The sequence below is a fragment of the Palaemon carinicauda genome, chromosome 4 (assembly GCF_036898095.1).
Source record: "Palaemon carinicauda isolate YSFRI2023 chromosome 4, ASM3689809v2, whole genome shotgun sequence".
Lineage (NCBI taxonomy): Eukaryota > Metazoa > Arthropoda > Malacostraca > Decapoda > Palaemonidae > Palaemon > Palaemon carinicauda.
The window spans coordinates 75,430,111-75,456,741 of NC_090728.1; the positions used below are offsets into that span (position 1 = coordinate 75,430,111).

At 43.1% G+C, this 26,631-nt stretch overlaps 1 protein-coding gene across 2 annotated transcripts in view; it reads left to right on the forward strand.

Annotated features, from left to right (window-relative positions):
* The window catches only part of LOC137640016 (putative RNA-binding protein Luc7-like 1), a 98,557-nt gene that overhangs the window by 59,117 nt on the left and 12,809 nt on the right, over positions 1-26,631 (forward strand). For both annotated transcript variants that reach the window (XM_068372374.1, XM_068372375.1), the window contains exon 5: positions 7,681-7,917. In XM_068372374.1, coding sequence (XP_068228475.1) covers positions 7,681-7,917 — 237 coding nt within the window. The remainder of the gene's footprint in view (positions 1-7,680; positions 7,918-26,631) is intronic.

The following is a 26,631-nucleotide window of genomic DNA, read 5'->3' on the forward strand; positions in this document are numbered from 1 at the left end:
AAGATTTTCTGTGATCAATCTATTCTGGAGAAGTGTGTTAATTCTTTCATTCTACTTTATTTTGAGTATTTTTCTCCTGTTTGGTCTTAAGCTGCTGATTCTCATCTTGATTTATTGAACAGGAATTTACGGCTTATTAAATTTCTTATTCCTGATCTAGATATTAATCTGGCACAGTCGTTCAATTAGTTCATTCTGTATGTTGCATGAGTTTTCATTATTCTGATCATCCCTTGTATTCATATCTTCCTAGACAGTACCATCCTCTTCACAATACTAAGTATGCAGTTAATTTTAATTGCCAGGCTTTTTCTATCATGAGGCTCTATACTACACAGTATTCTAGAAGTTTTATCCATGCTGTGACCAAGTTATGCAATGATCTTCCTAATCGGGTTGTTGAATCGGTAGAACTTCAAAAGTTCAAACTGCAGCAAATGTTTTAATGTTGAATAGGCTGACATAAGGGTTTTTATAGTATGTATGTGAAAGATTTTTTTTAATGTTATTGTTCTTAACATTTTATTTTAATTGTTCATTACTTCTCATAGAGTTTATTGTTTTTAGATTTTTAACTTAGCCGGTGGATATATATATAGCTAACGTCTCCGACGGTCGGCAGCCGATTCAAAACTCACGGGCGATCGAGGGGTTGGGTTGCTGGGTGTACACTAGCGCCACCACTCGGCAGGATACCATCACTATTCCAAAGTTCTCCAGTTCTTCTCTGCCAAGTTAGGTGTCAACATTGGTTCCTTGCTTGCGCTAAACCAAAAGTTTTCAACAATTGGTGAAGTACTTGTTTATGGTTTTTGGCTTTTGCTGTGTTGGTTAATCTTTCAACTGTTTCTCAAACAATAAAGATCTTCAGGAGAAACTCTTTTTGAAGAGAGAAAAATTTTACCCCTGCTTTTTTTTTTTTTTTTTTTTTTTTGATCTCTCTGGATTTTCCACGATAGAGAGAGAATATGGCCGACCCTTCCACCAATGATGGGAAGTGTGTGAAAGGCTTTAAGTTTTTAGTATTTATCATTTTATAAATTCTTGTTGATATTTATAGATTTACCTCTATATTTTTATATCTCACCCGCCTTACTTATGCCTCATCAATCCTCACTCCATTTGTACTAAATACCAAGAGAAATTTTCCATTTTATGGATCGATGGGATGAATATTTTTAGAAAATATTTTAAGTGAATTTTTGTCTTTTAAAAAACATTTTCTTTGAATAGTCTTCGATCTCTTTTCAAAGATGAACTAGCGTTAAGTTTATGTATGCTCCGCAGTTTGCACTCTATCGTTACGATAGAGAGAGAGAATCACGATTTCACTTTGCATAAGAGTTTGACGTTTAGTTCATTCTTCTTACAAACTGAAGTTTTTTAAATACTAAATAAAAGGAACATGTTATTTTGCAATTTCTTAGTTCTTTTTAGTATTTTTTTTCTTTAGTCAAATAACTTTTTATTGATGGAGAGTGAGTGAGCCAGTACTCTCGTAACAAGAGAGACAGAGAGATAACGATCCAAATTTTTTTTCTCGTCCCAAGTCACTATACAGGGAGATAGAGAGTGAGAAACTTTGTTCTTCTCGATTCAGATACAGTATTTATTCTCATCCTAAGTCACTGTAGAGGGAGAGAAAACGTAGTTCTTCACGATCTAGTTTTTTTATTCTCATCCCAAGTCACTGTACAGGAGAGAGAGAGAGAGAGATAAAACATAGTCCTTTGCCTTCTAGTTTGTTGTTCTCGTCCCAAGTTACTGTACAGGGAGAGAGAGAGAGAAAACGTAGTCCTTAGCGATCTAGTTTTTTAGTCTCGTCCCAAGTCACTGATCCTTTTTAACTTTTACTTTATATATTTCACTTATTTTTATATATGTATATGTTTATTAATCTTTACATGTGTGATACAATTATGTACTAATGAGCTTACACTAAAGGACATGTTTCGCAATTCTAACCTTTTGGCTTAAGGGAAAATTGCTTGCTACAGATAGAAATCAGCTTTATTCATATCCGATGTGAAATTATTAAAACATGCGAGTGTCAGTGAAAAAAGTGCGAAAAACATGTTCAGTGTTGCGGAAGGTTCGTCTGTTCGTACTTGCCGCTCACCCAGTCCAAGACCTCTTCCAAGCTCCCCAACCCCTGGGAGAAGGAATGTCACAAGACCAAAGGAGTGATATGTATTAAACCACGAACAGACGTTTCCTCACGAGTTGCAGACTTTTCTCCTCACGATCGTCCTTATTATAAGAGAGACGAGACTAAGTTCTCCTTGTCCTCGGATGATGTTCATGTTAGTAAGAAATCCTGATGTCAGGTTTCACGACCTCTTAAGAGGAAATTGGTTCCTTTAGAACAAAGTCAACGTCCTGGCTGCAGTCACTGGAGCAGCCCGGAACGTATATCTTCATCAAAGGAAGGTTCGCCTGCTAAACGTTCTTTTTTAACGTCAGATTTTGTGGCTCCGGAGGCCCCTGCAAAGAGTCACGGTGCCGTTGTTTTATCTGGTCGTTCCAGACGTGACTTGAGTGCTGCTACTCCCGTTATTAGTGCTGACGTTCCCGACGTCACGGTCTGATCCTTGTGTTCAAGATCCCAACTTAAGTGTTTTGAGGACATGCAGTCTAAGCTGTCCACCTTAATGCAGTCCTACTGTCCTGCTCCTGTTCGACAGGAACCCTTACTTGCGGAGCGTCACGGTTCCGCTAAGCGTGACTCAGTTCATCAATAATCTAAGCGTGAGGCTTTAAGTCACGCTGACGTAAGCCCTAGTATTAACCTTGCTGTCAAGTGAGATACTGATCGTAAATCTCGACGTGACGTCGAACGTCAGTCCTTATAGTCCAACCGTGACGTCGAACTGCAGTCACTGCAGTCACGACGTGACGTTGAACGTCAGTCACCGCAGTCACGACGTGACGTCGAACGTCAGTCACCGCAGTCACGACGTGACATCGATGCAGACCCGACGTGACGTCGTCCTTCAACCTCTACCTGTTCTTCATCGACAGGTTGATGCTAGTTGTCAAGCTTTTCCATCGCGACTTCTTAATGGATCTCAACCAAGTAGAGACATAGACTTCCGGATGAAGTTTATTCTGAGGAGGAAGAGGATATTTCTCCTTTCCAGCTGTACCTTTGGGTATCTTGTCTGAAGTAGAGGAACCTAGTTTTGCCTAACAATCTTTATATCTTAAGAAGATCATGACTGTTTTTAAGGAAGTTTTTCCTTCGCATTTGGTTCCTGCTGCTCCACGCTCGCCTCCTTCAGAATTCACTTTTGGGTTGGCTGCTACAGCTCCCTCTTGTTCTAAATTCGTGCTCTCTCGGTATTCTAAGAGAGTTTTACCTTTGCTGAGAGAATAGTTGAAGACTATAAGAAGTCTTAGCAAGTCAATATTTGCCTTCCCTCCAGCCGGATTGAAGAACTTCTGGCAGGCTTAGGAAGGAACAGGAGCAGACCAATGGTCTGTCCTCTTGTTGAAGGAAGGGTACATTATACCTTTTGTAAAGAAACCTCCTCTTGTCCAAAAGCCGATAGATCTCTCTCCCAGATACCAAGAGGAAGCAAGAAGACAAGCTTTGCACATACAGGTGTCTCTCTTGTTAGAGAAGGGAATTGTGGTGAAGTTTTCTAAACCTTCAGTCTGTAGGCTTTTACAACCTCCTCTGCTAGTTCCAAAGAACTCAGGAGGTTGGAGACCAGTGCTGGACGTGAGTGCGCTCAATGTTTTTATCCTGAAAACAAAGTTCACTTTGGAAACTTCCAAGTCTGTGCTTGCAGCAGTAATGGAAAGCGATTGGATGGCCTCAATCGATCTCCAGGACGCTTACTTCTTTATCCCTATCCATCCGACCTTCCAACTATATCTAAGGATTGTGTATGGGAAGGAAGTGTTCCAATTTCGAGCTCTGTGCTTCGGTCTCAGCACTGCTCCTCTTGTGTTCACGAAGCTCATGCGGAACGTGGTGAGCTTCCTGCACTCGACAGGTGTCAGAGCCTCCTTTTACTTAGACGACTGGCTACTCTGGGCGTCATCCTTCATTCGCTGTCTGAAGGACCTCAGATGGACCTTGACTCTAGCAAAGGACTTAGGTCTCCTAGTAACAAGGAGAAGTCTCAACTGACCCCATCTCAAACTATTCTCTATTTGAGAATGGAGATACAGAGTCTAGTTTTTCGGGCTTTTCCATCTCCATCAATACTCGAGCAAGCTTTCTTAAAGATTCATCTTTATCGAAAAAGGAGCAGTTGCTCTGTAAGGATGTCGATGAGTCCACTGGGAAGCACTCGTCTCTGGAGCAGTTTGTCTCCCTAGGAAGACTCAATCTTCGCCCTCTCCATTTTCACCTCAACCACCATTGGGACAGGGAGAAGGGCTTAAAAGAAGTGTCCATTCCACTTCCAGAAACGTTCATGACTTGCTTGAAATGGTGGAATGTCAATCTTAGACTTCAGGAAGGCCTCTCTCTTGCCCACAAGAACACTGACTATGTGTTGTTCTCAGACGCTTCGGATGCGGGGTTGGAGAGCAACACTAGACACACTAGAGTGCTCGGGCCTTTGGACCAAAGACCACGTAAAGCTTCATGTCAACCAGAAGGAGATTCTAGCAGTTCTTTTGGCCTTGCAAAGTTTCAAAGACTGATTCGAAACAAAGTGGTGCAGGTGAACGCAAACAACACCACAGCGTTAAACTGCATCGCTAAGCAAGGCGGGACCCACTCGCAGTTCCTTTACTTAGCTGCAAAGGTTCTCCTAGTTTGAACGAAGGAAAGAAACATTACCTTAATTACAAGGTTTATTCAGGGAGAAAGGAACGTGATGGCAAGCTGCCTAAGCAGAAGAAGCCAAGTCATTCCCACAGAATGGACTTTTCATCAGGTGTACGAGAAACTATGGCGGATATGGGAACGTCCGTCCATAAAACTGTTCGCAACCTCAATAACGAAGGGGCTTCCTTCTTACTGCTCTCCAGTTCCAGATCCAGAGGCAGTCCACGTCAATTCGTTCTTACTGGACTGGTCTCACCTGGAGGTGTATGCGTTTCCCCCATTCAAGATCATTTACAAAAACCCACAGAAGTTCGCCTCTCACGTAGGGACCAAGTTGATGTTGGTTGCTCCCCTCTGACCATCAAGAGAATGGTTCACAGAGGTACATCAGTGAATGGTGGACTTTCCAAGAAGCCTGCCAAGGCGGTTGGATCTTCTCAATGAAGAGGTTCCATCAAAGCCTCCACACGCTTCATCCAACTGCCTTCAGACTATCAAAGACTCTCTAGAGCCCGAGGGTTTTTCGAAGGAGGCAGCTAGAGCAATTACCAGAGCAAGGAGATCCTCTACCATCAGATTCTACCAGTCTATATGAGAGGTATTTCAAGATTGGTGCAAGGCCACCTCCTTTTCCTCGTCCTATACCTCTATAGCTCAATTCGCTGACTTCCTATTACACCTTAGGAATGTACGTACTTTTCTGCCTCTACCATTAAAGGTTACAGGAGCATGTTAGCTGCAGTGTTCAGACACAGGAACCTAGACCTCTCGAGCAATAAAGTCCTTCAAGACCTTCTCAAGTCTTTCGAGACTTCCAAGAAGCATGGGGTGATGACGCCAGCTTGGAACCTGGATGTGTCCTTAATTTTCAAGATGTCTGAGAAATTTTGAACCTTTGCACTTTACTTCTTTTAAAGATCATACTCTGAAGACACTTTTCTTAGTGAGTCTTGCTGCTGCAAAAAGAGTTAGTGAGGTTCATGCCTTCAGTATGAACGTCAGCTTCTGTACTGGTAAGGCAGTATGCTCTTCGCAGCTTGGTTTCTTAGCAAGAATGAGCGTCCTTCTCATCCATGGCCTAAATCTTTTGAGATCCCCAACCTGTCAGATGTGGTTGGTAACAAGATAGAGAGAGTCCTATGACCTGTGAGAACACTTAAATTTTACATTGACAGAACCAAAAATTTCGTGGTGAATCTGAGTCTTTATGGTGTTCGGTCAAGCCCTCCTTACCGATGTCTAAGAATGCCTTATTGTATTTTTTTTTCAGGCTCTTTAATTAGAGAGGCTCACGCTCACTGCAGTGAGACTGGCCTTCGATTATTGAAAGTAAAGACTCATGAAGTCAGAGCTGTGGCAAGATCATACTCTGAAGACACTTTTCTTAGTGAGTCTTGCTGCTGCAAAAAGAGTTAGTGAGGTTCATGCCTTCAGTATGAACGTCAGCTTCTGTACTGGTAAGGCAGTATGCTCTTCGCAGCTTGGTTTCTTAGCAAGAATGAGCGTCCTTCTCATCCATGGCCTAAATCTTTTGAGATCCCCAACCTGTCAGATGTGGTTGGTAACAAGATAGAGAGAGTCCTATGACCTGTGAGAACACTTAAATTTTACATTGACAGAACCAAAAATTTCGTGGTGAATCTGAGTCTTTATGGTGTTCGGTCAAGCCCTCCTTACCGATGTCTAAGAATGCCTTATTGTATTTTTTTTTCAGGCTCTTTAATTAGAGAGGCTCACGCTCACTGCAGTGAGACTGGCCTTCGATTATTGAAAGTAAAGACTCATGAAGTCAGAGCTGTGGCAACGTCAATGGCTTTTAAGCAAAATCGTTCCTTACGAAGCATTATGGACGCAACGTACTGGAAGAGTAAATCTGTGTTCGCTTCACATTATTTAAAGAATGTCCAGACTTCTTATGAGTACTGCTACACTTTGGGACCATTCGTAGCAGCGAATGCAGTAGTGGGTGTAGGTTCAACCACTACATTCCCCTTATCCTAATACCTTTTTTCTTCTCTTGAAACTATCATCTTTTTGGTTGTATGTGGAGACTGGGACAGTCTTCTGCAATCATTTGATTTTAGCGGGTGGTCAAGCTTGTTTCTTGAGAGCGCCCAGATCAAGGGTATTGGTGGAGGTCCTGTCATAGAGGTGTTCACCCCAGATATGACAGCTCCTAGAGGTCTTTCAGCCCCCTGAGTGGATCGCTGGGCTTCATAAGGATAGCGGACTAATAGTTAAATATTTAAAAATGATATTTTCATATTAAAATAAATTTTTGAATATACTTACCCCTCTAGAGACCCTAGGGGCAGAGGAGAACTTTGGAATAGTGATGGTATCCTTCCGAGTGGTGGCGCTAGTGTACACCCAGCAACCCAACCCCTAGATCGCCCGCGAGTTTTGAATCGGCTGCCGACCGTCGGAGACGTTAGCTATATATATATCCACCGGGTAAGTATATTCAAAAATTTATTTTAATATGAAAATATCATTTTATTTCCTTTCCTCACCGTGCTATTTTTCCCTGTTGGAGCCCTTAGGCTTATAGCATTTGGCTTTTGCAAATTGAGGTGGTGGCTTAACTAGTAATAATAATAATAATGACAATACAAAGTTACTATAGGTTTTTTCACTGTACTCTATTCACTCCATGTAGTTAATTTTCAATGTATTTTCATTTTGTGTTTACTGTATGTGAAGTAGTTATTAAATTAGAAACTAGTTTATTCCAGCAATATGTATTGACTTCATTGTAATGTTAGTATTTTTAGTAGGGCAAGCTTGATTTATGCGAAGATTGAACATTTGGTTAGAAAAATCAACAGGCAAATTGCAATTAGTTATCCAACTCAGTTGTTTTTGCTGTATAACAATATTGCTTTTCTTTTCAGGAAAGTATGAAGCTCATGGAAGAAGTCGAAGATCTTCGCAAGACAAAGGCAGCCGCGGAACATGAATATCGTAATTCAATGCCAGCCTCTAGTTATCAGCAGCAGAAATTGAGAGTCTGTGAAGTTTGTTCAGCTTATTTGGGTATATATGACAATGATCGTAGGTTAGCTGATCACTTTGGTGGCAAACTTCATCTTGGATTTATCAAAATCAGGGAGAAATTGGAGGATCTGAAAGTAAGTACTGTATGATTTTTTTTTAATTATTACTACAAAGAAACTTCCTGATGCTCGTGTACTATTTATTCTTTCAAAGATAATCTCATCCTGGATTAAAATTTTGGGTTTTTTCTTCTATAATAGATATACAGTTATCCCCCACTTTTTGCAAGGGTTACATTCCAGGACCTCTTGTGGAAAGCAGGGTGAACCTTTTTTCACTTATTAGGCAATTTAACCCTTTACAAACCACCCTCACACTGCTGTAAACGTATCCAACACTCTTTTGAGTACTTCTACGTGATTTCTGCTTTACGTATTAGTGTGCTGCTGAATACAGTACGCGTTAGTTGGGTTAACCTAGCCTAGCCTAGTTCATAGTTATGGGACTGGAGTCTATTGTGCGATACAGTCGGGCCCCATTTTTCGCAAGGGTTAGGTAACTGAGACAGGCGTAATTTTGCGAGTGATTGATGCCCTACGGTGGGATAACTCCTAGCCTAACAAGTCACTGCCCATTGCCTACGAGCAGATGTCTGAATGGATGATTAACACAAGTACGGCCTAATGTTTTTTTTATTTGGTTTTTATCACAGTAAAAGCACATTGTACAGTACTTGTGCACACGTGTACACTACGTACTGGACATAGTAAGGCTACAGTACAGTAATTGTTGCCCTGACCAAAATTATAATTTTACTGAGTTTTCGTCGTACAATTGTATCAAAACACTGTTGTTCCTGTCTAGTAGTACTGTACTGTATAACACTCGCTGATACTGTAGTTTATATTACTGTACTTTATGTACCCAGCAAAAACAGAAATGGATCTGTTATAGCAACAGAAGATGAAGAAAGGCAACGTTGGATGGAACACTTTAGTAAGGTCATGAATAGAAGATATGGAGGAGGTAATTTGATTGATATGCCGGAAGCTGAGGAAGACCTTGATATGCCCTTGAATGAATAAAGTTTTTGAAGTCAAAGCTATCATTAAAAAACTAGAGATGAAAAAACCCTGTATACGATGGAATAACTGCCGAGATGATATTGCCCGAAAATGAAATGACTCCCAGAATACTTGAAAGATTATTTTGTAGAATGTATCATGAGGAGGCAAAACCTGATGAATAGGAGCTAGGAGTGTTGGTGAAAATGGCAAAAAGGAGATCTGACTGATTACAATGATTACAGAGGCATCACACTTACGTCAGTTGTTATGAAAATATATAGTATTCTAAAGACTAGAGAGAAAGATTGATGAAAAGCTGAGAGATAAACAAAAAGGATTTAGAAAAGGTCAAAGTTGTACTTACCAAATTTTCATTTGAAGACATGTGGTATAGCCATGTGTACATACATACATACCAAGCCACATCCCCCAATTTTGGGGGGTAGCCAACATCAAACAAATGAAACAAAAAAGGGGACCTCTCCTCTCTGTTCCTCCCAGCCTGACAAGGGACTCAACCGAGTTCGGCTGGTACTGCTAGGGTGCCACAGCCCACCCTCCCCCGCTATCCACCACAGATGAAGCTTCATAACGCTGAATCCCCTACTGCTGCTACCTCCACGGTCATCCAAGGCACCTGAGGAAGCAGCAGGGCCTACAGAAACTGCGTAACAACCGCTCGCCATTCATTCCTATTTCTAGCACGCTCTCTTGCCTCTTTCACATCAATCCTCCTATCTCCCAGAGCTTCACTCCATCCATCCACCCAAACCATGTTCTTCCTCTTGTACTTCTCCCATCAACTCTTGCATTCATCTCCTTCTTTAGCAGACAGCCATTTTCCATTCTCTCAACATGGCCAAACCACCTCAACACAGTCATATCCACTCTAGCTGCTAACTCATTTCTTACACCCGTTCTCACCCTCACTACTACTTTCCTAACCCTATCTACTCGAGACACACCAGCCATACTCCTTAGACACTTCATCTCAAACACATTCAATTTCTGTCTCTCATACATCTGCTTCCACTCCACCATTTGCAGCAACAACAGACCCCAAGTACTTAAACTGATCCACTTCCTCAAGTAACTCTCCATTCAACATGACATTCAACCTCGCACCACCTTCCCTTCTCGTATATCTCATAACCTTACTCTTACCCACATTAACTCTCAACTTCCTTCTCTCGCACATCCTTCCAAATTCTGTTACTAATCAGCCAAGCTGCTCTTCTGCGTCTGCAACTAGTACAGTATCATCCGCAAACAACAACTGATTAACCTTCCATTCATGGTCATTCTTGTCTACCAGTTTCAATCCTCGTCCAAGCAATCGAGCATTCACCTCTCTCATCACTTCATCAACTTACAAGTTAAACAACCACGGCGACATCACACATCCCTGTCTCAGCCCCACTCTCGCTGGAAACCAATCGCTCACTTCATTTCCTATCCTAACGCATGCTTTACTACCTTTGTAGAAACTTTTCACTGCTTGCAACAACCTTCCACCAACTCCATATAACCTCATCACATTCCACATTGCTTCCCTATCAACTCTCTCATACGCTTTCTCCAGATCCATAAACGCAACATACACCTCCTTACCTTTTGCTAAATATTTCTCGCATATCTGCCTAACTTTAAAAATCTGATTCATACAACCCCTACCTCTTCTAAAACCACCCTGTACTTTTAAGATTCTCTGTTTTATCCTTAATCCTATTAATCAGTACTCTGCCATACACTTTTCCAACTACACTCAACAAACTAATACCTCTTGAATTACAACACTCATGCACATCTCCCTTACCCTTATATAGTGGTACAATACATGCACAAACCCAATCTACTGGTACCATTGATAACACAAAACACACATTAAACAATCTCACTAACCATTCAAGTACAGTCGCACCCCCTTCCTTCAACATCTCAGCTCTCACCCCATCCATACCAGATGCTTTTCCTACTCTTGTTTCATCTAATGCTCTCCTCTTTTCCTCTCTTGTAATCTCTCTCTCATTCTCATCTCCCATCACCGGCACCTCAACACCTGCAACAGCAATTATATCTGCCTCCCTATTATCCTCAACATTCAGTAAACTTTCAAAATATTCAGCCCACCTTTTCTTGCCTCCTCTCCTTTTAACAATCTTCCATTTCAATCTTTCAATATCTCTTCAATTCTTGAACCAGCCTTCCTTACTCTCTTCACTTCTTTCCAAAACTTTTTCTTATTCTCTTCATGTGAATGACCCAATCCCTGACTCCACCTCAGGTCAGCTGCCCTCTTTGCCTCACTTACCTTGCATTTCCACATTTTTTCTCTATATCTTTCATACTTCTCTACACTATTACTCTGCAGCCATTCTTCAAAAGCCCCCTTTTTCTCTTCCACTTTTACCTTCACTCCTTCTTTCCACCATTTTAAACATCTGACTTACCTGGTAGTTATATATATATCGCTTAGTCCCTGACGTCACGGCAGAATTTCAAAACTCGCGGCAATCGCCGATTGGGTAGCCAGGTGTACCACCTGTGCGCCCTCTACCCAGGTACCTGGAACCATTCCAACTATTCCTCAGATCTTCCCTGCCTCCTCACCGGTGACATCATTGGAATTTCGCTCACTATCCTGTGTTATTTGCTGTTATTTTGGTGAAGTTCACTTTGGCTTTGGCTTTCGGTTGTTTTGGTTTTGTTTTTTGGTATTTTCTTGACCCTGATTTGATATTGTTGTTTTGATCTCTCAATTTTTTCATAATGTCTGACTCTTCTTCGAGTATTAGAAGGTGTGTGAGAGGTTGTAAGACCCAGCTTGCTAAAGCCTCTTTAGATCCCCACTCCATTTGTGTGAAATGCAGAGGTAAATGTTGCGAGTTGGATGATCGTTGTGATGAATGTGTAATTTTGACTGAGAGTAAGTGGTTGGAGTATGACCGCTACACTCGTAAGCTTGAAAGGGATAGGATCAGGAGAAGTAAAAGTTTGTCTCGTTCTTCTAGGGACTGTTCCCCTTCCCATGGTTAACAAACCTAATGATCCTTCCCCTGTAGTGGTAGTTCCAGATCCCACTACTGTTAAATCTAATGAGCCAACTCTTAAGGACATGATGGTGGCCATTCAAGCCCTGAGCGAGAGAGTGGAGTCGCTCGCAGCGGATAGGACTAAATTATGGTTCGATGTGAAGGAGTTAAAGAGTGCAAGTCTCAGTGCTAAAATCAGTTCAGTGGAGGGTGCGGTTGCTTGGACCTGTCGTTCTCCTAGCCCTAGACCTCTTCCAAGCTCCTCAACCCCTGGGAGAAGGAATGTCGACAGGCGAAGGGAGGCGAGTGGCGTTAGCTCCCGAGCAGTCGTCCCCTCGAGCGTACCTGTTGACGCTTCCCAGGACACTCGCCCTCGCCATGGGAAAGGCGAGGTAAAAGTGTTTTCTTCTTCGTCGGATGACGCAGCCCCCAGAAGGGGTTGGCGTCTTAAATCGAGACCTCTCAAGATGAAAATTTCCGCTGTTGAGCAGCATCGTGTTATGACGCCTCAGGCGCCAGGTTGCAGCCATTGGAGCAGTCCGGAGCATTTTCCATCTTGCTCCGAGGAAAGTTCTGCCAAACGGCCATCTACTTCATTAGGAGATTGAAGGAAGTTGGAAGATGTCAGGCGGCCATCCCCATCGGAAGGAAATAAACAGTTATCGGAGGCTGGCATGACCTGTACGTGCTCCTCCTCCCCCTTCGGATTGGTACTAGTCTCCTGAGCATTCTGCGGTTTCCTTGAGCGACATGGAGGGAGAACTAGTTGAGGAAGCAGCGTCTCCTGTTTGTCCACAGCAGCAAGTTGCTCCGTACTTGAGCGTACTTCAAGATATGCAGCAAAAACTCCTCCCTCATGAAGGTCTGGCAGCCCACAGACAAGAAAAGAGTTGCTCGCCAAGACGCCGAGCATCAAGAATCTTCACGGCATGACGCCAAGAGGTTGTACATCATGCCAAGCGTCGGAAAGCTGGAAGTCATGACGCCGAGCGTCACGAAGTTGAATGTCGGGACGCCAAGCGTCAAAACCTCGGACGTCATGAAACCGAATGTCGAGAATGCGGACGTCATGGCTCCGACCGTCAAGTTTTGGAACACCGTGACTCCAGGCGTTATGAAATTGGACGCCATGACGCCAGAAGTCATTATAAAAGGAGTTGACTCCGAGGAAACTGGACGTCTCTACTTCGATACGAGACCTGTCAGAAGAAGGGAACGACGACTGTCACCTTTCCCCTAGTCATCCCTTAGCGGAGGTGTTGGAAGAGGAGGACCCGAAGAACCAACATTCGCCGGTGGACTTGAAAAGACTCATGAGAGTTTTTCCTGAAGTTTTCCCTGAAAACTTTGTTCCTGCTGCACCTCGTTCCCCGCCTTCAGAGTTTACGCTCGGGAAGGCTTCGAAGGAGTCCCATTCTATGAAGATGGTGTTGTCTCGCTCATCTAAGAGAGCCTTAAAAGGGATGGGGGACTGGATGCAATCTAAGAAGGATCAGGGAATAACTATTTTTTCATTTCACCCAGCCAGATTATCATCCAGATCGAGCGTTTGGTACGAGACTGGAGAAGCTCTCGGCCTGGGAGTCCCTGCTTCTGCCCTAGGGAACTTCTCGAGTCTGGTGGACGCCCCTCGTCGGACAGTCATGAGGATAACTAAAGTGTTTTGGTCGACTTCGGAGTTGGATCACCTTTTCAAAGGCATTTTCAGAGCCTTCGAGGTGTTTAATTTCCTTGACTGGACTTTAGGAGCCTTGGGGAAAAAGGTGTATTCATTGAAGGATGTGGACACAGAAGGCCTCGTCCATATATGCCTTGTATGGACAAGGCTTTGAGAGACGGGTTCAACGAGTTAGCGCCTCTTTTCTCGGAGGGTGTCCTTAAGGAAAGAGCCCAAATGTGCGCTTTTCTGGTGGATGGGGTTACGCCCATGCAGAAGTCGGAGTTACTTTATGCACCTCTTTCTTCGCTCCTTTTCCCGCTTGAACTGGTCAGAGAAGTCTCTTTCGTGTTAGCCCAAAAGGCCACACAGGATTTAGTGTCTAAGACAGCAAGGAAGGTTCTGCCTACATCCTTCTCAAGTCGTAAGCCTAAGGAGGAAGCACCATCCCATCAGTTTTCTCACCCCCTTTCGGGGGAAAACCTTCGGCAGGGGTCGTACCAGACCCGAGGGAAGGAGAGCGAAGAGGAGAGGCTCGAGACCAGGTCGAAGCAGGATCTGACAGCATTCGCCTTCAGACAGCGGTGGGAGCCAGACTAACCAACTTCTGGCAAGTATGGGAGAGGAGAGGAGCAGACCTTTGGTCCGTCCACTTACTCGAGGGATACAAAATCCCTTTCCTAGGAAAACCTCCTTTAGTAGTAACTTCGATAGACCTCTCGGCCAGATGCAGAGAAGAATCAAAGATACAGGCGATGCAACAGCAAATGTCGCTCTTATTAGAGGAGGAGGCATTAGAGAGGGTGCGAGATTTAGGGTCACCAGGATTTTACAATCGCTTGTTCCTGGTTCCCTAGAATTTGGGGGGATGGAGACCAGTCCTGGATGTGAGTGCACTCAACGTCTTCGTACGGAAGACAAAGTTCACTATGGAAGCAACGAAATCAGCCCTAGCAGCAGTCAGGAAGGACACCTGGATGGTCTCGTTAGACCTTCAGGATGCGTTTTTCCACATCCCCATCCACCCGGACTTCAAGAAATACCTGAGCTTCATGTACAAATAGGAGGTATTCCAGTTTCGGGCTCTTTGTTTCAGCCTAAGCACTGCGCCTCAAATCTTCACAAAGGTAATGTCAAATGTAGTGGAAATGCTGCATTCAAGAGGTATCAGAACCCCTCTGTATCGGGATGACTGGCTTCTCAGAGCTCATTCCTACGATCGCTACCTGGAGGATTTGCAGATGACGTTGAATTTATCAGAGGAACTGGGTCTTCTGATAAACAGGGACAAGTCGCAACTGACTCCATCCCAAGAGATTCTGTATTTGGGGATGGAGATTCGGAGTCGAGCTTTTCGGGCTTTTACGTCTGCCTCATGGACGGAACAAGCCCTGGTGAAACTTCAAAGCTTTCTAGGGAAGCGAAAGTGTTCTGCGAGGGAATGGATGAGCCTACTGGGGACCCTCTTCAGTTCCACCTCAATCTACATTGGAACAAGTGAATGGAGGTGGAGACAAAGTGTATCCCCATTTCAGAATCCACAAAGCGATGTCTCAAGTGGTGGAACGACCCCGTCAAGCTTCAAGAGGGTCTTTTTCTGGAACAGAGGAACCCAGACCTTGTGTTGTGTTCCGACGCCTCGGACTCGGGGTGGGGAGCAACACTGGGAAAGTTGGAGATCTCGGATTCCTGGACAAAAGAACAGGAGATCCTCCACATAAATCAGGAGCTGTTGGCAGTCCTGTTAGCCCTCAAAGGATTCGAAGAGTCAGTTCTGAACAGAGTGGTTCAGGTCAACTCTGACAATACTATGCCGTTGGCCTACATAGACAAGCAAGGTAGAACCCACTCGAGGTCTCTTTACGAGACTGCGGGAGAGCTCCTTTACTGGTCAAGAGAAAGGAATATAACCCTAGTCACAAGATTTATTCAAGGGGAAAGAAATGTGATGGCAGACAGTCTGAGCAGAAAGGGTCAAGTCTTGTCTACAAAATGGACGCTTCATCAGGAAGTCTTCAAGAACCTGTGGCAGACGTAGGGTCGTCCTTGCATAGACCTGTTTGCAACTACGAAAGCGAAGAGGCTGGAGACTTACTGTTCCCCAGTGCCAGATCCCGCAGCAGTTCACATCGACGCTTTCCTCATGAACTGGTCCCACCTAGACGTGTACGCTTTTCCACCACTCAAGATAGTACACAAAGTGATTCAAAAATTTGTGTCACACGAGGGCCCCAGAATGACTCTAGTGGCCTCCTTTTGGCCCACAAGAGAGTGGTTCACAGAAGTACTGGAAGGGATGGTGGACACACCGAGAAGCCTCCCTTTGAGAGTAGATCTACTCGATAAACCCCACTTGGAAAGGTACCATCAAAACCTCCAAGCTCTACATCTAACTGCCTTCAGACTATCGAAAAACTCGGAAGAGCTAGAGGTTTTTCGAAGGAGCAGCTAGTGTGATTGCAAGAGCAAGGAGATCTTCCACCATCAAGGTTTACCAATCCAAGTGGGAGGTTTTTAGAGAATGGTGCAGAGACAACTCTTTCCTCTTCCAGTACCTCTGTGACTCAGATAGCTGACTTCCTTCTGTACCTTAGAAGGAGGCGCAAGTTTTCGACCTCAACCATCAAGGGATACAGAAGCATGTTAGCGGCCGTCTTCAGACATAGGAATTTGGATTTGTCCAATAATAAAGATCTCCAGGACCTCAAATCCTTTGAAACTACTAAGGAAGGACATCAGGAATCTCCAGCTTGGAATCTAGACATAGTCCTGAAGTTCCTAATGAGTAGCAGGTTTGAACCTTTACATTCAGCCTCGTTAAAGGACCTCACCCTTAAGACAATCTTTTTAGTCAGTTTGGCGACAGCAAAAAGGGTCAGTGAAATTCAGACCTTCAACAAAAATGTAGGCTTTAGAGATAACAAGGCTATCTGCTCCTTACAGCTAGGTTTTCTTGCTAAGAACGAATGCCCTTCACAACCCTGGCGCAAGGCTTTTGAGATTCCGAACCTTTCGTATTTGGTTGGAGAGGAGTTACAGAAGGTCCTGTGTCCAGTGAGAGCCCTGAAGTTCTACCTGGAAAGAACGAAGGATTTACAGGGTAAGTCAGAAGCACTTTGGTGCTCAGTCATAAAGCCTTCGCTACAAATGTCTAAGAATGGGCTGTCTTTCTTCATCAGGCTCTTAATAAAGGAAGCTCGTTCACATTGTAGTGAGGCGGACCTTAAGCTTTTGAAGGTTAGAGCAGTAGCAACCTCTGTAGCCTTCAAACAGAATAGGTCCTTGCAGAGCATCATGGACACTACATTCTGGAGGAGCAAATCAGTGTTTGCCTCACACTAACAAACAAGTTCAGACTTTACGAGGACTGCTACACCCTGGGACCATTCGTGGCAGCGAGTGCAGTAGTGGGGGAAGGATCTACCACTACATTCCTATAACCTAATACCCTTTTTCTTCCCTTGGAACTATTGTGTTTTTATGGTTGGTTGTGGAGATTGGACGCAGTCTTCCACAATCATCTATATTGACATGCAGTCAGGTGGTCAGTTTGTTCCTTGGGAGCGCCCGGAACAAGGGTATTGGAGGAGGTCCTGTCACATAGAGGTTATACACCGGCTTGACAGCTCCTAGAGGTCTTCAGCCCCCTGGGTGGATCACTGGATCTCTTAAGGAAAGCGGACATAATGAGGCAGGAGTTCATCGAAGTCAGCTTCCTTAACAGGTACGAACCCTTAAGCTTGTTTATTAACTCTTAGGTAAATTCCAAGGATGTTGGCTGTCTCTGACCCTCCACCAAAGGTGTCAATCAGCTATATATATAACTACCAGGTAAGTCAGATGTTTAAAAATGGTATTTTCTTAATATAATAAATTTTTAAACATACTTACCTGGTAGTTCTATATAATTTAATTCCCACCCTCCTCCCCTCTTGAGACCAAGGGCATGGAAGATCTGAGGAATAGTTCCAGGTACCTGGGTAGAGGGCGCACAGGTGGTACACCTGGCTACCCAATCGGTGATTGCCGCGATTTTTGAAATTCTGCCGTGACGTCAGGGACTAAGCTATATATATAACTACCAGGTAAGTATGTTCAAAAATTTATTTTATGAAAATATCATTTCACTGCCCTTCCTCATGCTGCCTCCAGCAAACTTCTTGTCACACACATCACTTGCAATCCCAACAAAATTTTCTTTTACTAACTTCCACTCCTCCTCTAAATTACCAGTTCCTCTTACTTTCACTTCGTCATGTGCCATTTTCAACCTTTCTTGATATTTACTGCTTACCCCTGGTTTTATTAGCTCTTCAACCCTCACTAGCTCCCTTTTACATCCACCTACTCTATTCCCCCACTCTTTTGCTACAAATTTTCCTTCCACCAAAAAATGATCAGACATACCGTTAGCCATACCCCTAAACACGTGCACGTCTTTCAATCTTCCAAACATTCTTTTAGTTATCAACACAATCCATTAGTGCCGTTTCTACCACTTCTATTTGCCACTCTTTCCCATTTATACTTGTTTTTATCTTTCTTTTTGAAAAAGCTAGAACTTATCACCATCTCTTGCTCAACACACGTCTACCACTCTCTCACCACTGATTTTCACCTGGTACGCCATACTTCCCAATGACACCTTCTACCTCTCCAGCACCCACTCTAGCATTTAAGTCACCCATGACAACTACATAATTCCGTCTACCCAGTCCTTCTACACACCTAGTTAATTCATTCCAGAACTCATTCTGCTCTTCTTCACTTTTCTCACAACCTGGCCCATATGTAGAATATAGAAATCCACTTGTCAATTATGGACTATGAAAAACCCTTTGATAGTGCAGACCGATACAAAGCACGTTAGTGAATTTAAATTTTTTTGTTCAGATTAAAAGTTACATTAAACCAAGGTACAAATGTAGAAGGAGAAAGTGACTCAAGCAGCCAATCCTGCTCTACAGTGAGACTGTCAAAAAAAGATGAGGACAATGACTGTTGATTGTATGTAACAACTCTCACTGATTCTGTAATATATATTACTATCACTACAATACAGCTTAACTAGCAAAGGCAAGATGTGTCGAAGTCCGATGAGAGCAGCATACCTAGCTCTTCATCAGTTATTGGCAGGTCACTCCGTGGTGTTTGTGAGTGACAACACCACTGCTTCCATAAACAAACAAGGAGGTACCTTTAGTTGCAGTTTCTCTCTCTCTCTCTCTCTCTCTCTCTCTCTCTCTCTCTCTCTCTCTCTCTCTCTCTCTCTCTCTCTCTCTCTCTCTCTCTCTCTCTCTCTCTCTCTCTCCTCTCTCTCTCTCTCTCTCTCTCTCTCTCTGTATGTGTGTGTGTGTGTGTGTGTGTTCATGAGTGACATACCACTGTCCATTAACAATCAATGAGGTACCTTTTTTTGCAGCCTCTATGACTTCTTGTAGTAGAGATTCTCAGATGGCTCGCTTCATTTTAGGCAAGAGAAATGTGGTCGCTGACAATCTGTGCAGAGCAACTCTGATAGTAGGCTCTGAATGGTCCTTGACTCCTTTTATAGCCAACAAAGTCCTGGTTTGTGGGGTTCCCTGATAGTAGACCTGTTCGGGGACTGCTCTAAACAGCAAGCTTCCGCTGTACTGTTCTCCAGTCTCGGACCTTAATCGTTATTGTCGCAGTTTTGCGGATGTTCACTTCATCTTTCTTTATATAGTGCACAGTCGATTCGTTCACGCTATAATGGCGTGCCACTGCCGCATAACTTCTGCCTTCCTTTAACATATCTAAAAGTTGTACCTTTTCAGTGATTGTCATCATCTTCCTCCTCCTTCGGCTCACTAGAGGAATCTTTCATAGGGGCACGGGGGTTATCAGGCATTTTAATGGCTTTACAAAAGTTAAATAAATGACAGAACACTACAAACGTGAGACACTTGTGGAAGTACAGTACAGCGTGAACGAGAGACTGGCAGAGCGGCAGGATACACCAAAGGAACATGCTGGGAAAGGATGCGATGATGCGCAGCCAATCGGCTCACGTGATACATCCACTTGTGCTCTGATTCGTCGATATTTCGCTGGTAATCTATCACGTGCCTTGTCTGACTTCCAGTGGGGATAAGAGCAAGCTGCTCTCATTGTCTGGCAGCCCAGGAAGCCGTTTCTTTTGCGTATCAAGATGAAACGTGGCTGCTTTCTGCAATACGGCAGTATTTTTTAATTTTTATTGACAAAAAAAAAAAAAAAAAACTTAGGATGCAGTGAGTCCACAATCATCGAACTGTGAAGCGGCAAGGAAGCACTGTAGTATTCAAACCACCACACACAAACATCTTTCACAAGACCATACAGGTGCTTTGACTTTACGCCGGGAGACTATCCAGCGTCTCCTCTCTCAGAGAGGCTTTTCACAATAGGTTGTTGTGAGAGGAGACTATCCAGCGTCTCCTCTCTCAGAGAGGCTTTTCACAACAGGTTGCTGAGAAAATGTCCAGATACTTGTGAAAGGCCTCAACCTCGGTGTACCAGATGAAGGGGACGGTCTTTTGTGGTTGGTGTCGTGGAAAGAATATCTCTCCACTCCATGTCACTATCCCTGTAACAACGGAGTTCCTTGTGTACCTTCGGGAGGGAAAGCACCTTTCAGTCGTGGCAGTGAAAGGCTATCGCTCAGCCTTGAGCCTCACCTTTAAGCTAAGAAGCGTGGATATTTCTTCTGCGTTGGAGCTTTCGTGACTCAATATGGAGTTATGAGATCACTTACCCCAGTCAAGAGATCAGGTCTCCTCCTTGGAACGTGGTTCGCATTTGAGATCCCTAAAAGGACCGCCTTACAAACCATTACGCCATGCAACTGATCAAAATCTCACTTTGAAGATGGCGTACCTGCTCGTTTTAGATTTGGCCAAGAGAGTTAGTGAACTGCATGGTCTCTCATATGATATCGCCCATGCAAGGGGATGGGGGAAGTGACACAGCTTCGTCCCTGAGTTTATTGCAAAGACTCAAAATCCGAAGGTACTTGACCCTATATTCAGGCCCTTTCAGATTACGAGTACTTTCTGTAACCATGACCCAGATCAATTGTTACTGTGCCTAGTGAGGAGTTTGAAATATTATGTTTAACGCACTGCAGCAACATGGCCCAGGATAGCATCTCTTTTTGTTAGTTCTGAAAGGGTTAAATGGAGGATCACGAAAAAAAAAATTACCCTTTCATCTTGGATCCGCCAAGTTATCGAAAGACCTCTAAATCCAGATATTCCTCCGGCTCGAAGACCTAGAGCCTATGATGTCAGGGGCTACAGCACATCCCTGGCATTCAGAAGCAACTTCCATGTTGCAGGTATTACTAGCGGTCATGTAGAAATGTCAAACTGCATTCACAGCTCGCTATCTAAAAGACGTGACCCACAGGAAGCTCGATACGATTACTATAGGTCCTGTGGTGGCTGCTTAACAAGTGGTTTAAGAGTACCTCTTGGCTCCTTTTTGGATAAGCAGTAGATGGTTGAGGGCATCGGTTACCTGGAGCTAAATCTGGGATGAATGAAAGTGTGTCTGGCATTTTTCTTTCTTCATCTCCCCCCTCCCCCGCCCCTGGGGTACAGCACCATGGGTCCCTCTGCAAGCTGGCTTCAACCTCTGCGGGTAAAAAATTACTTCCTTGGTGTAGCCTAGTATAGTCAGAAATTTAATATACTGTCCACCTCCCCATTGCTTCTCGCGAGGTAGGCAGTGGGAAACGTCTTTATTTCTTATTTATAAACTAAATGTACAGTAGGGTCCCGAATTATGCGAGAATTTGTTCGATTAATGACCTCGTGTAAATGGAAAATCGCGAATTTCGAAACACACTACTAACAGAAATAATTCCATTGCGGCCATGGCAACCAGCAATTTGCCTATTCAAATGTGTTTACTACCCATTTCCAATACTTTCTTTGTACTATACTGTATTTCTTTATAATATCAAATTGTTCTTGTAAATAAATAAAACATTTAATATACTTTAAAGTTCTAATAACTTGAAAAATGGTTAAAATTACAACCAGGATAGGTGTAAACACCATATATTTCCCGTTATAACACAACCCAAAATACAGACAAATTTTAACGTTTGTCATATCTATTGTATAATACAACTGGTGAATAGCAAAACCATCACTCTATAGACTAGCTTGTTGTATGATTGAAAATCCAGAATTATCAAAATAAAGGCGATTTTATATCATGCGTTTCCTAAACACGCTAAAAAGCACAATAGAAAACGACAACCAATGTTTTGTTTACGTTTATCTCTGATCACAACGAAGAAACAGACGCATTTATACATCTGTGTTTTTGAATTGACAGCAATTTTACCAAGTATAGATTATATGTTGAATTTGTTATTACCAATGTTCTAATTATTTTTTATTAGAACTTTCAAATAAATGAAATGAATGCCATTTATGAAATGTTTTTCTTCATGACGCCGCCTGAAACGGAAACCTTCGATCATAATAAACAAACGAATGCATTAAACACACATGATCTAAGTCATAACTAATGATATTACAAACATTTAGTAAACATTATGTTATTACAAATATTTTACTTACCGTATCCATATAAGTTCCTAAATTCGTAGCAAAGCTGGAAATTTTTTTTTCCTTATGCGTTTAATCCACAATAGCAAACTGCCGCTAATGACAGAGTGATAACTTACGATAATTCTAAACTGTTACGAAAGATAATTGTCCTTTCCATATCCAAAATACTTATCCTAACTTCAGTTATAAGTCAACTTGTACCCACCTCAATTATGGATCCATATGCAAAAAAGGTAAAAGAAGAAAGTACTGGGCCTATTTTTAAAGTCACCGAACAATTAGGTTACCGCTATAACGTTCGATGAGAGAGAGAGAGAGAGAGAGAGAGAGAGAGAGAGAGAGAGAGAGAGAGAGAGAGAGAGAGAGAGAGAGAGGGATGGTTTTAAAGTACTAAACAATAAATATGATAGGTTATAACACATTGGTGTTTATGTAATATTAACTGTATAGATGGTTTGAATAAGTTAAGAAATGGTGTAAACAATTCTTTGTTATTGTATTCGCGCGGAAGCTAGACATCAGCTGATGTGATCACAGCCAAAAGTAAAACAAAAATAAGTTAGCAATACTCGATTTTTAAAACACACCCGAAATTTAACAACATAAGTACATGTTTTATTATAGCGCAATTGACATTTAAAGAGTAAAAATTTTCTGGAATAGAATGGTGTTTCCTAAAAAAATAGTGGTTTGCGGACGAAATCGGTTACCGTATTTTAAGCTATGATTGAAATGGATTTATACACGGTATAATTTTTTCGTTTTGTATTTAATTGACACTTCAAGAAAACCGATTTTGGTTTCTTCATCTATTTGTAAGTATTGTATAACGAGAGAGAGAGAGAGAGAGAGAGAGAGAGAGAGAGAGAGAGAGAGAGAGAGAGAGAGAGAGAGAATCAGCTGTTGTAATTGAATGTCGTGTTTTTGTTTCGTGTACCCCCTGAAGCGAGGAATTGATCGCCACAACTAACAATATTCATGTTAATTTCATTCTTAAACTCTAAGTTGCCATATGTGAACTATGGTTTTATTTCTTACGGAGAGAGAGAGAGAGAGAGAGAGAGAGAGAGAGATTTCTGCCATCAAATCTCTCTCTCTCTCTCTCTCTCTCTCTCTCTCTCTCTCTCTCTCTCTCTAGATTTTATTTTACCGTCTACTCTACAAAACCAATGTTTGCAAATCAAATGTATACTGTTTAAAATATGACAAAATATTGACGACTCGTTACCGAAGTTTAGGCTATTCACTGCCGATAAACGAACCCAGTCTACTCGTGAAAACCTTGAACGCCCAGAGGGAAAAATAGGGCTTTTAAATATACTGTACTAAACAAAAATAATGCTTTAATATACCATCATTAACACTACCATTACAATTATCGTAAGGTTGGAGAAAGATAAAGATTGCCGAGAACGTAACCACATTTCTGTTTACATTTTGTCAGCTGGACTCGCACAGTTAACAGTTGATTTCATTGTTGATGTGGAATTTTATCCTTAAATAGGCTATTCATTATAAAATTGTTAATGAAATGTAATGTTAATATTGTTTTGTAACATTTATTATAAATCACCGTATTTAGGGCTACCAATAGACTTAAAAAGACAATAGATTTGATACATTTTGTAGTGCTTGACTCGCGAACTTTGAACAGCCTCGCAGATACAAAAAATTTATTTTTGAAAAATAGCGATCGCGGAAAAGGGGAATCGTGTAATTCGAACACGCTTAATTCGGGACCCTACTGTACTTCCATAGACATTCATATAATATCTCGTGACTAACTAGTTAGCTCAGGCCATTATCATACTCGCTTTGTATTATTAGCGAGGTGTTAACCCTTTTACCCCCAATGGACGTACTGGTACGTTTCACAGCACTCATCCCTTTACCCCCATGGACATACCGGTACGTCCTTGCAAAAAAATGTTTTTTACATTTTTTTGATAATTTTATGAGAAACTTCAGGCATTTTCCAAAATAATGAGACCAACCTGACCTTTCTATGATGAAAATTGAGGCTGTTAGAGCAATTTAAAAAAAATTATAAGCAAAATGTGCTTGAAAAAGAAAAGGCCTCGGGGTTAAGGGTTGGTAAGTTCCAAATAGCGTTGGGGGTAAAAGGGTTAAGGTTTTCCCTAGACCACAGTCATATACTGTACTAGGTAAACCCAGGTCAATGTTCATGCCAGAATAAGGACTTCATAAGAATGTCATTCACATAAATAACGGAAGGTTTGTTAGCAAGGGAACAAATGAGAAATTCAGAGATAATTTGTATTTTTCCCTAACTAATGCAGACCTATAGTTATTTATATAAATTGGCCCGCCTCACCTGTTTCCCAGTAAGCCCTGCTTTCAATCACAAAGGTGACGTAGCTCACAGCTGTGAGTGTATATATACTGTAGATGGCTGGGTACCCCTCAGCCACTCCCTGCCTACCCACTCAAGTGATTAGGAAGGGTTGCCACTTTGCACTTTCAGTCTAACAGCTACCTTCCAGCTTCACCGAAAGATAATCCACATAAATAACTACAGGTTTGTATTAGTCAGGGAAAAATGCAAATTATCTCCAAATTTGTCATTTGTTCCGTAACTGAAATACAAACCTACGCTATTTATTAGGGGTATTACTTTCGGCGAAGCTGAAAGGACGAGCCATTAAAATTAGCAAAGGTTAACTACCCATTCCGCTAGTTAGTGGGCTGGGAGGTTAGCTTGCTAATGCTCCTGCTTACACATCTGTGATTTAGCTCACTTTGCTTTTGGCTCGGCTGGTGAGCAGTCTTTACCGCTCTTTATCCTCACCAATAATTTGGACTACCATTGATACATTTTGTTTGTGCTTTCTCTTTAACAGTGTGTGTTTGTGTTGACTTCTGTTGACTACGTACCTGCCCTGGACTTTGAAGGCTGGTCCTGTGGTACGTTCATGTCAACTGTGGACACCAATCGTCATACCCTTTGTCCTGCCTGCAGAGATCAATGGTGTGATAGTGTAAATAAGTTTAGTGAGTGGCAGGAGTGGTTTGCCTCCCAGTGGGAAAGGTTTGGACGCTAACAGAAGTAGTAGTCAAAGCGGGATATTTCTCCTTCGAAGGTTTCTTCGAAAGGAAAAAACCCAAGGCTGCTTATTATCTTCCCGACCTTCCTCCCAAGCTTCTGTTCCATTGGCCTTTTCCGAGAGACTGTCGAGTAGTAGCGTAGGCCCTTTAATTGATTGTCAACCCCAGTCCTCGAGAGATGGTGTTGCTTCCCCCAGCGAAGCGGCCCCCCCTCTCCCCCCAGCGAAGCGGCCCCCCCTCTCCCCCCAGGTGAGTCCTTGTCTCTTTCTCCTTCGGTACAGTTGCTGTCATCCTTGAGGCTTCCGGGTTCGCCCTCCAAGGACACCTTGATACAACTTATCATCCGTGGTGCTAGTGTGCAGCCTTTGCCTTCTGGCAAGTCCTGACTCATCAGGGTACTCAATGGGTTTACCGACCCGGAGATACTCCCCCCCCCCCCTGAGAGGGTAAAGATATGGTCTTAGATCATGTCTTCAGCACTCAGAAGCCCTCAAAGACCAGTACAGCCTTGCCCTGGTCTCGAGGGCTAAAGATCGCCCAACACCTCTCCGACCTCTCCTCTCAACGTTCAGGCTTTACTACAAAGATCCACCCACCTCCTCGTGTCCAGCAGAGGAGGTACTTTGAGGTCTTGGACAAGCCTCATCCAGCTCTTCCACTCCTCCACTCTCTGGAAGAGCTTACCAAGGGGGTCTCTCTTGAGAGGCTCTCCAGCCGTCAGGTCTCTTTCTCGGCAGCCGAGATCCTCAACCAGGAAAAGGTTATGAAGTATGCCTTGCAGGCTACTTGTGGCTTGATCTTTGGTTGGGGACCCTGGGAATCCTGCTACGGACCAAGGATTTTTCCAAGGAGCTTATCAAGAAAGCTATGGAAACTTTCCTCCTCTCAGGCACTCGTACCATCGAGTTTCTCGTCCATCAAGTTGCGAACACCATCCTGGAACGTCGAGATGCGATGTCAGAGAGATTTCATCAGCAAGTCCCTAATGCGAAGATCGCGAGGCTCAGGAACTCCTCTCTGAAGGGGTCCTCTCTTTTCAAGCCAAAAGTCATAGAACACGCTGCTGAGAGATGGAGCAAGTCTCACCAGGACTCCCTCCTCCATAGGGCTTTGACATCCAAGCCCTGTAAACCACAAGCTCCTCAGCAGTCCCGTCTAGCCAAGACCTCTAGGAACAAGACAGCAGCGAAGCCAGCATATCAAAAACCCCCTCTCTGACCAAAGACAGGAAAGGCACAAAGTCCTCCTTCATCTGGGCAACTGGTTAATCCTAGCGGACGCTGTGTCAATCCTTCTTCAGCACCGAGTCAAACTTCTGAGGTTTCGCCAAGATCTGTGGATCATGATAAATCTCAAAGTCCTCCCTGCTTCCTACACAGAGACTGGTATACCTAGGCATGATAATAGACACCAATCTCCACAAAGCCTTCCCATCTAA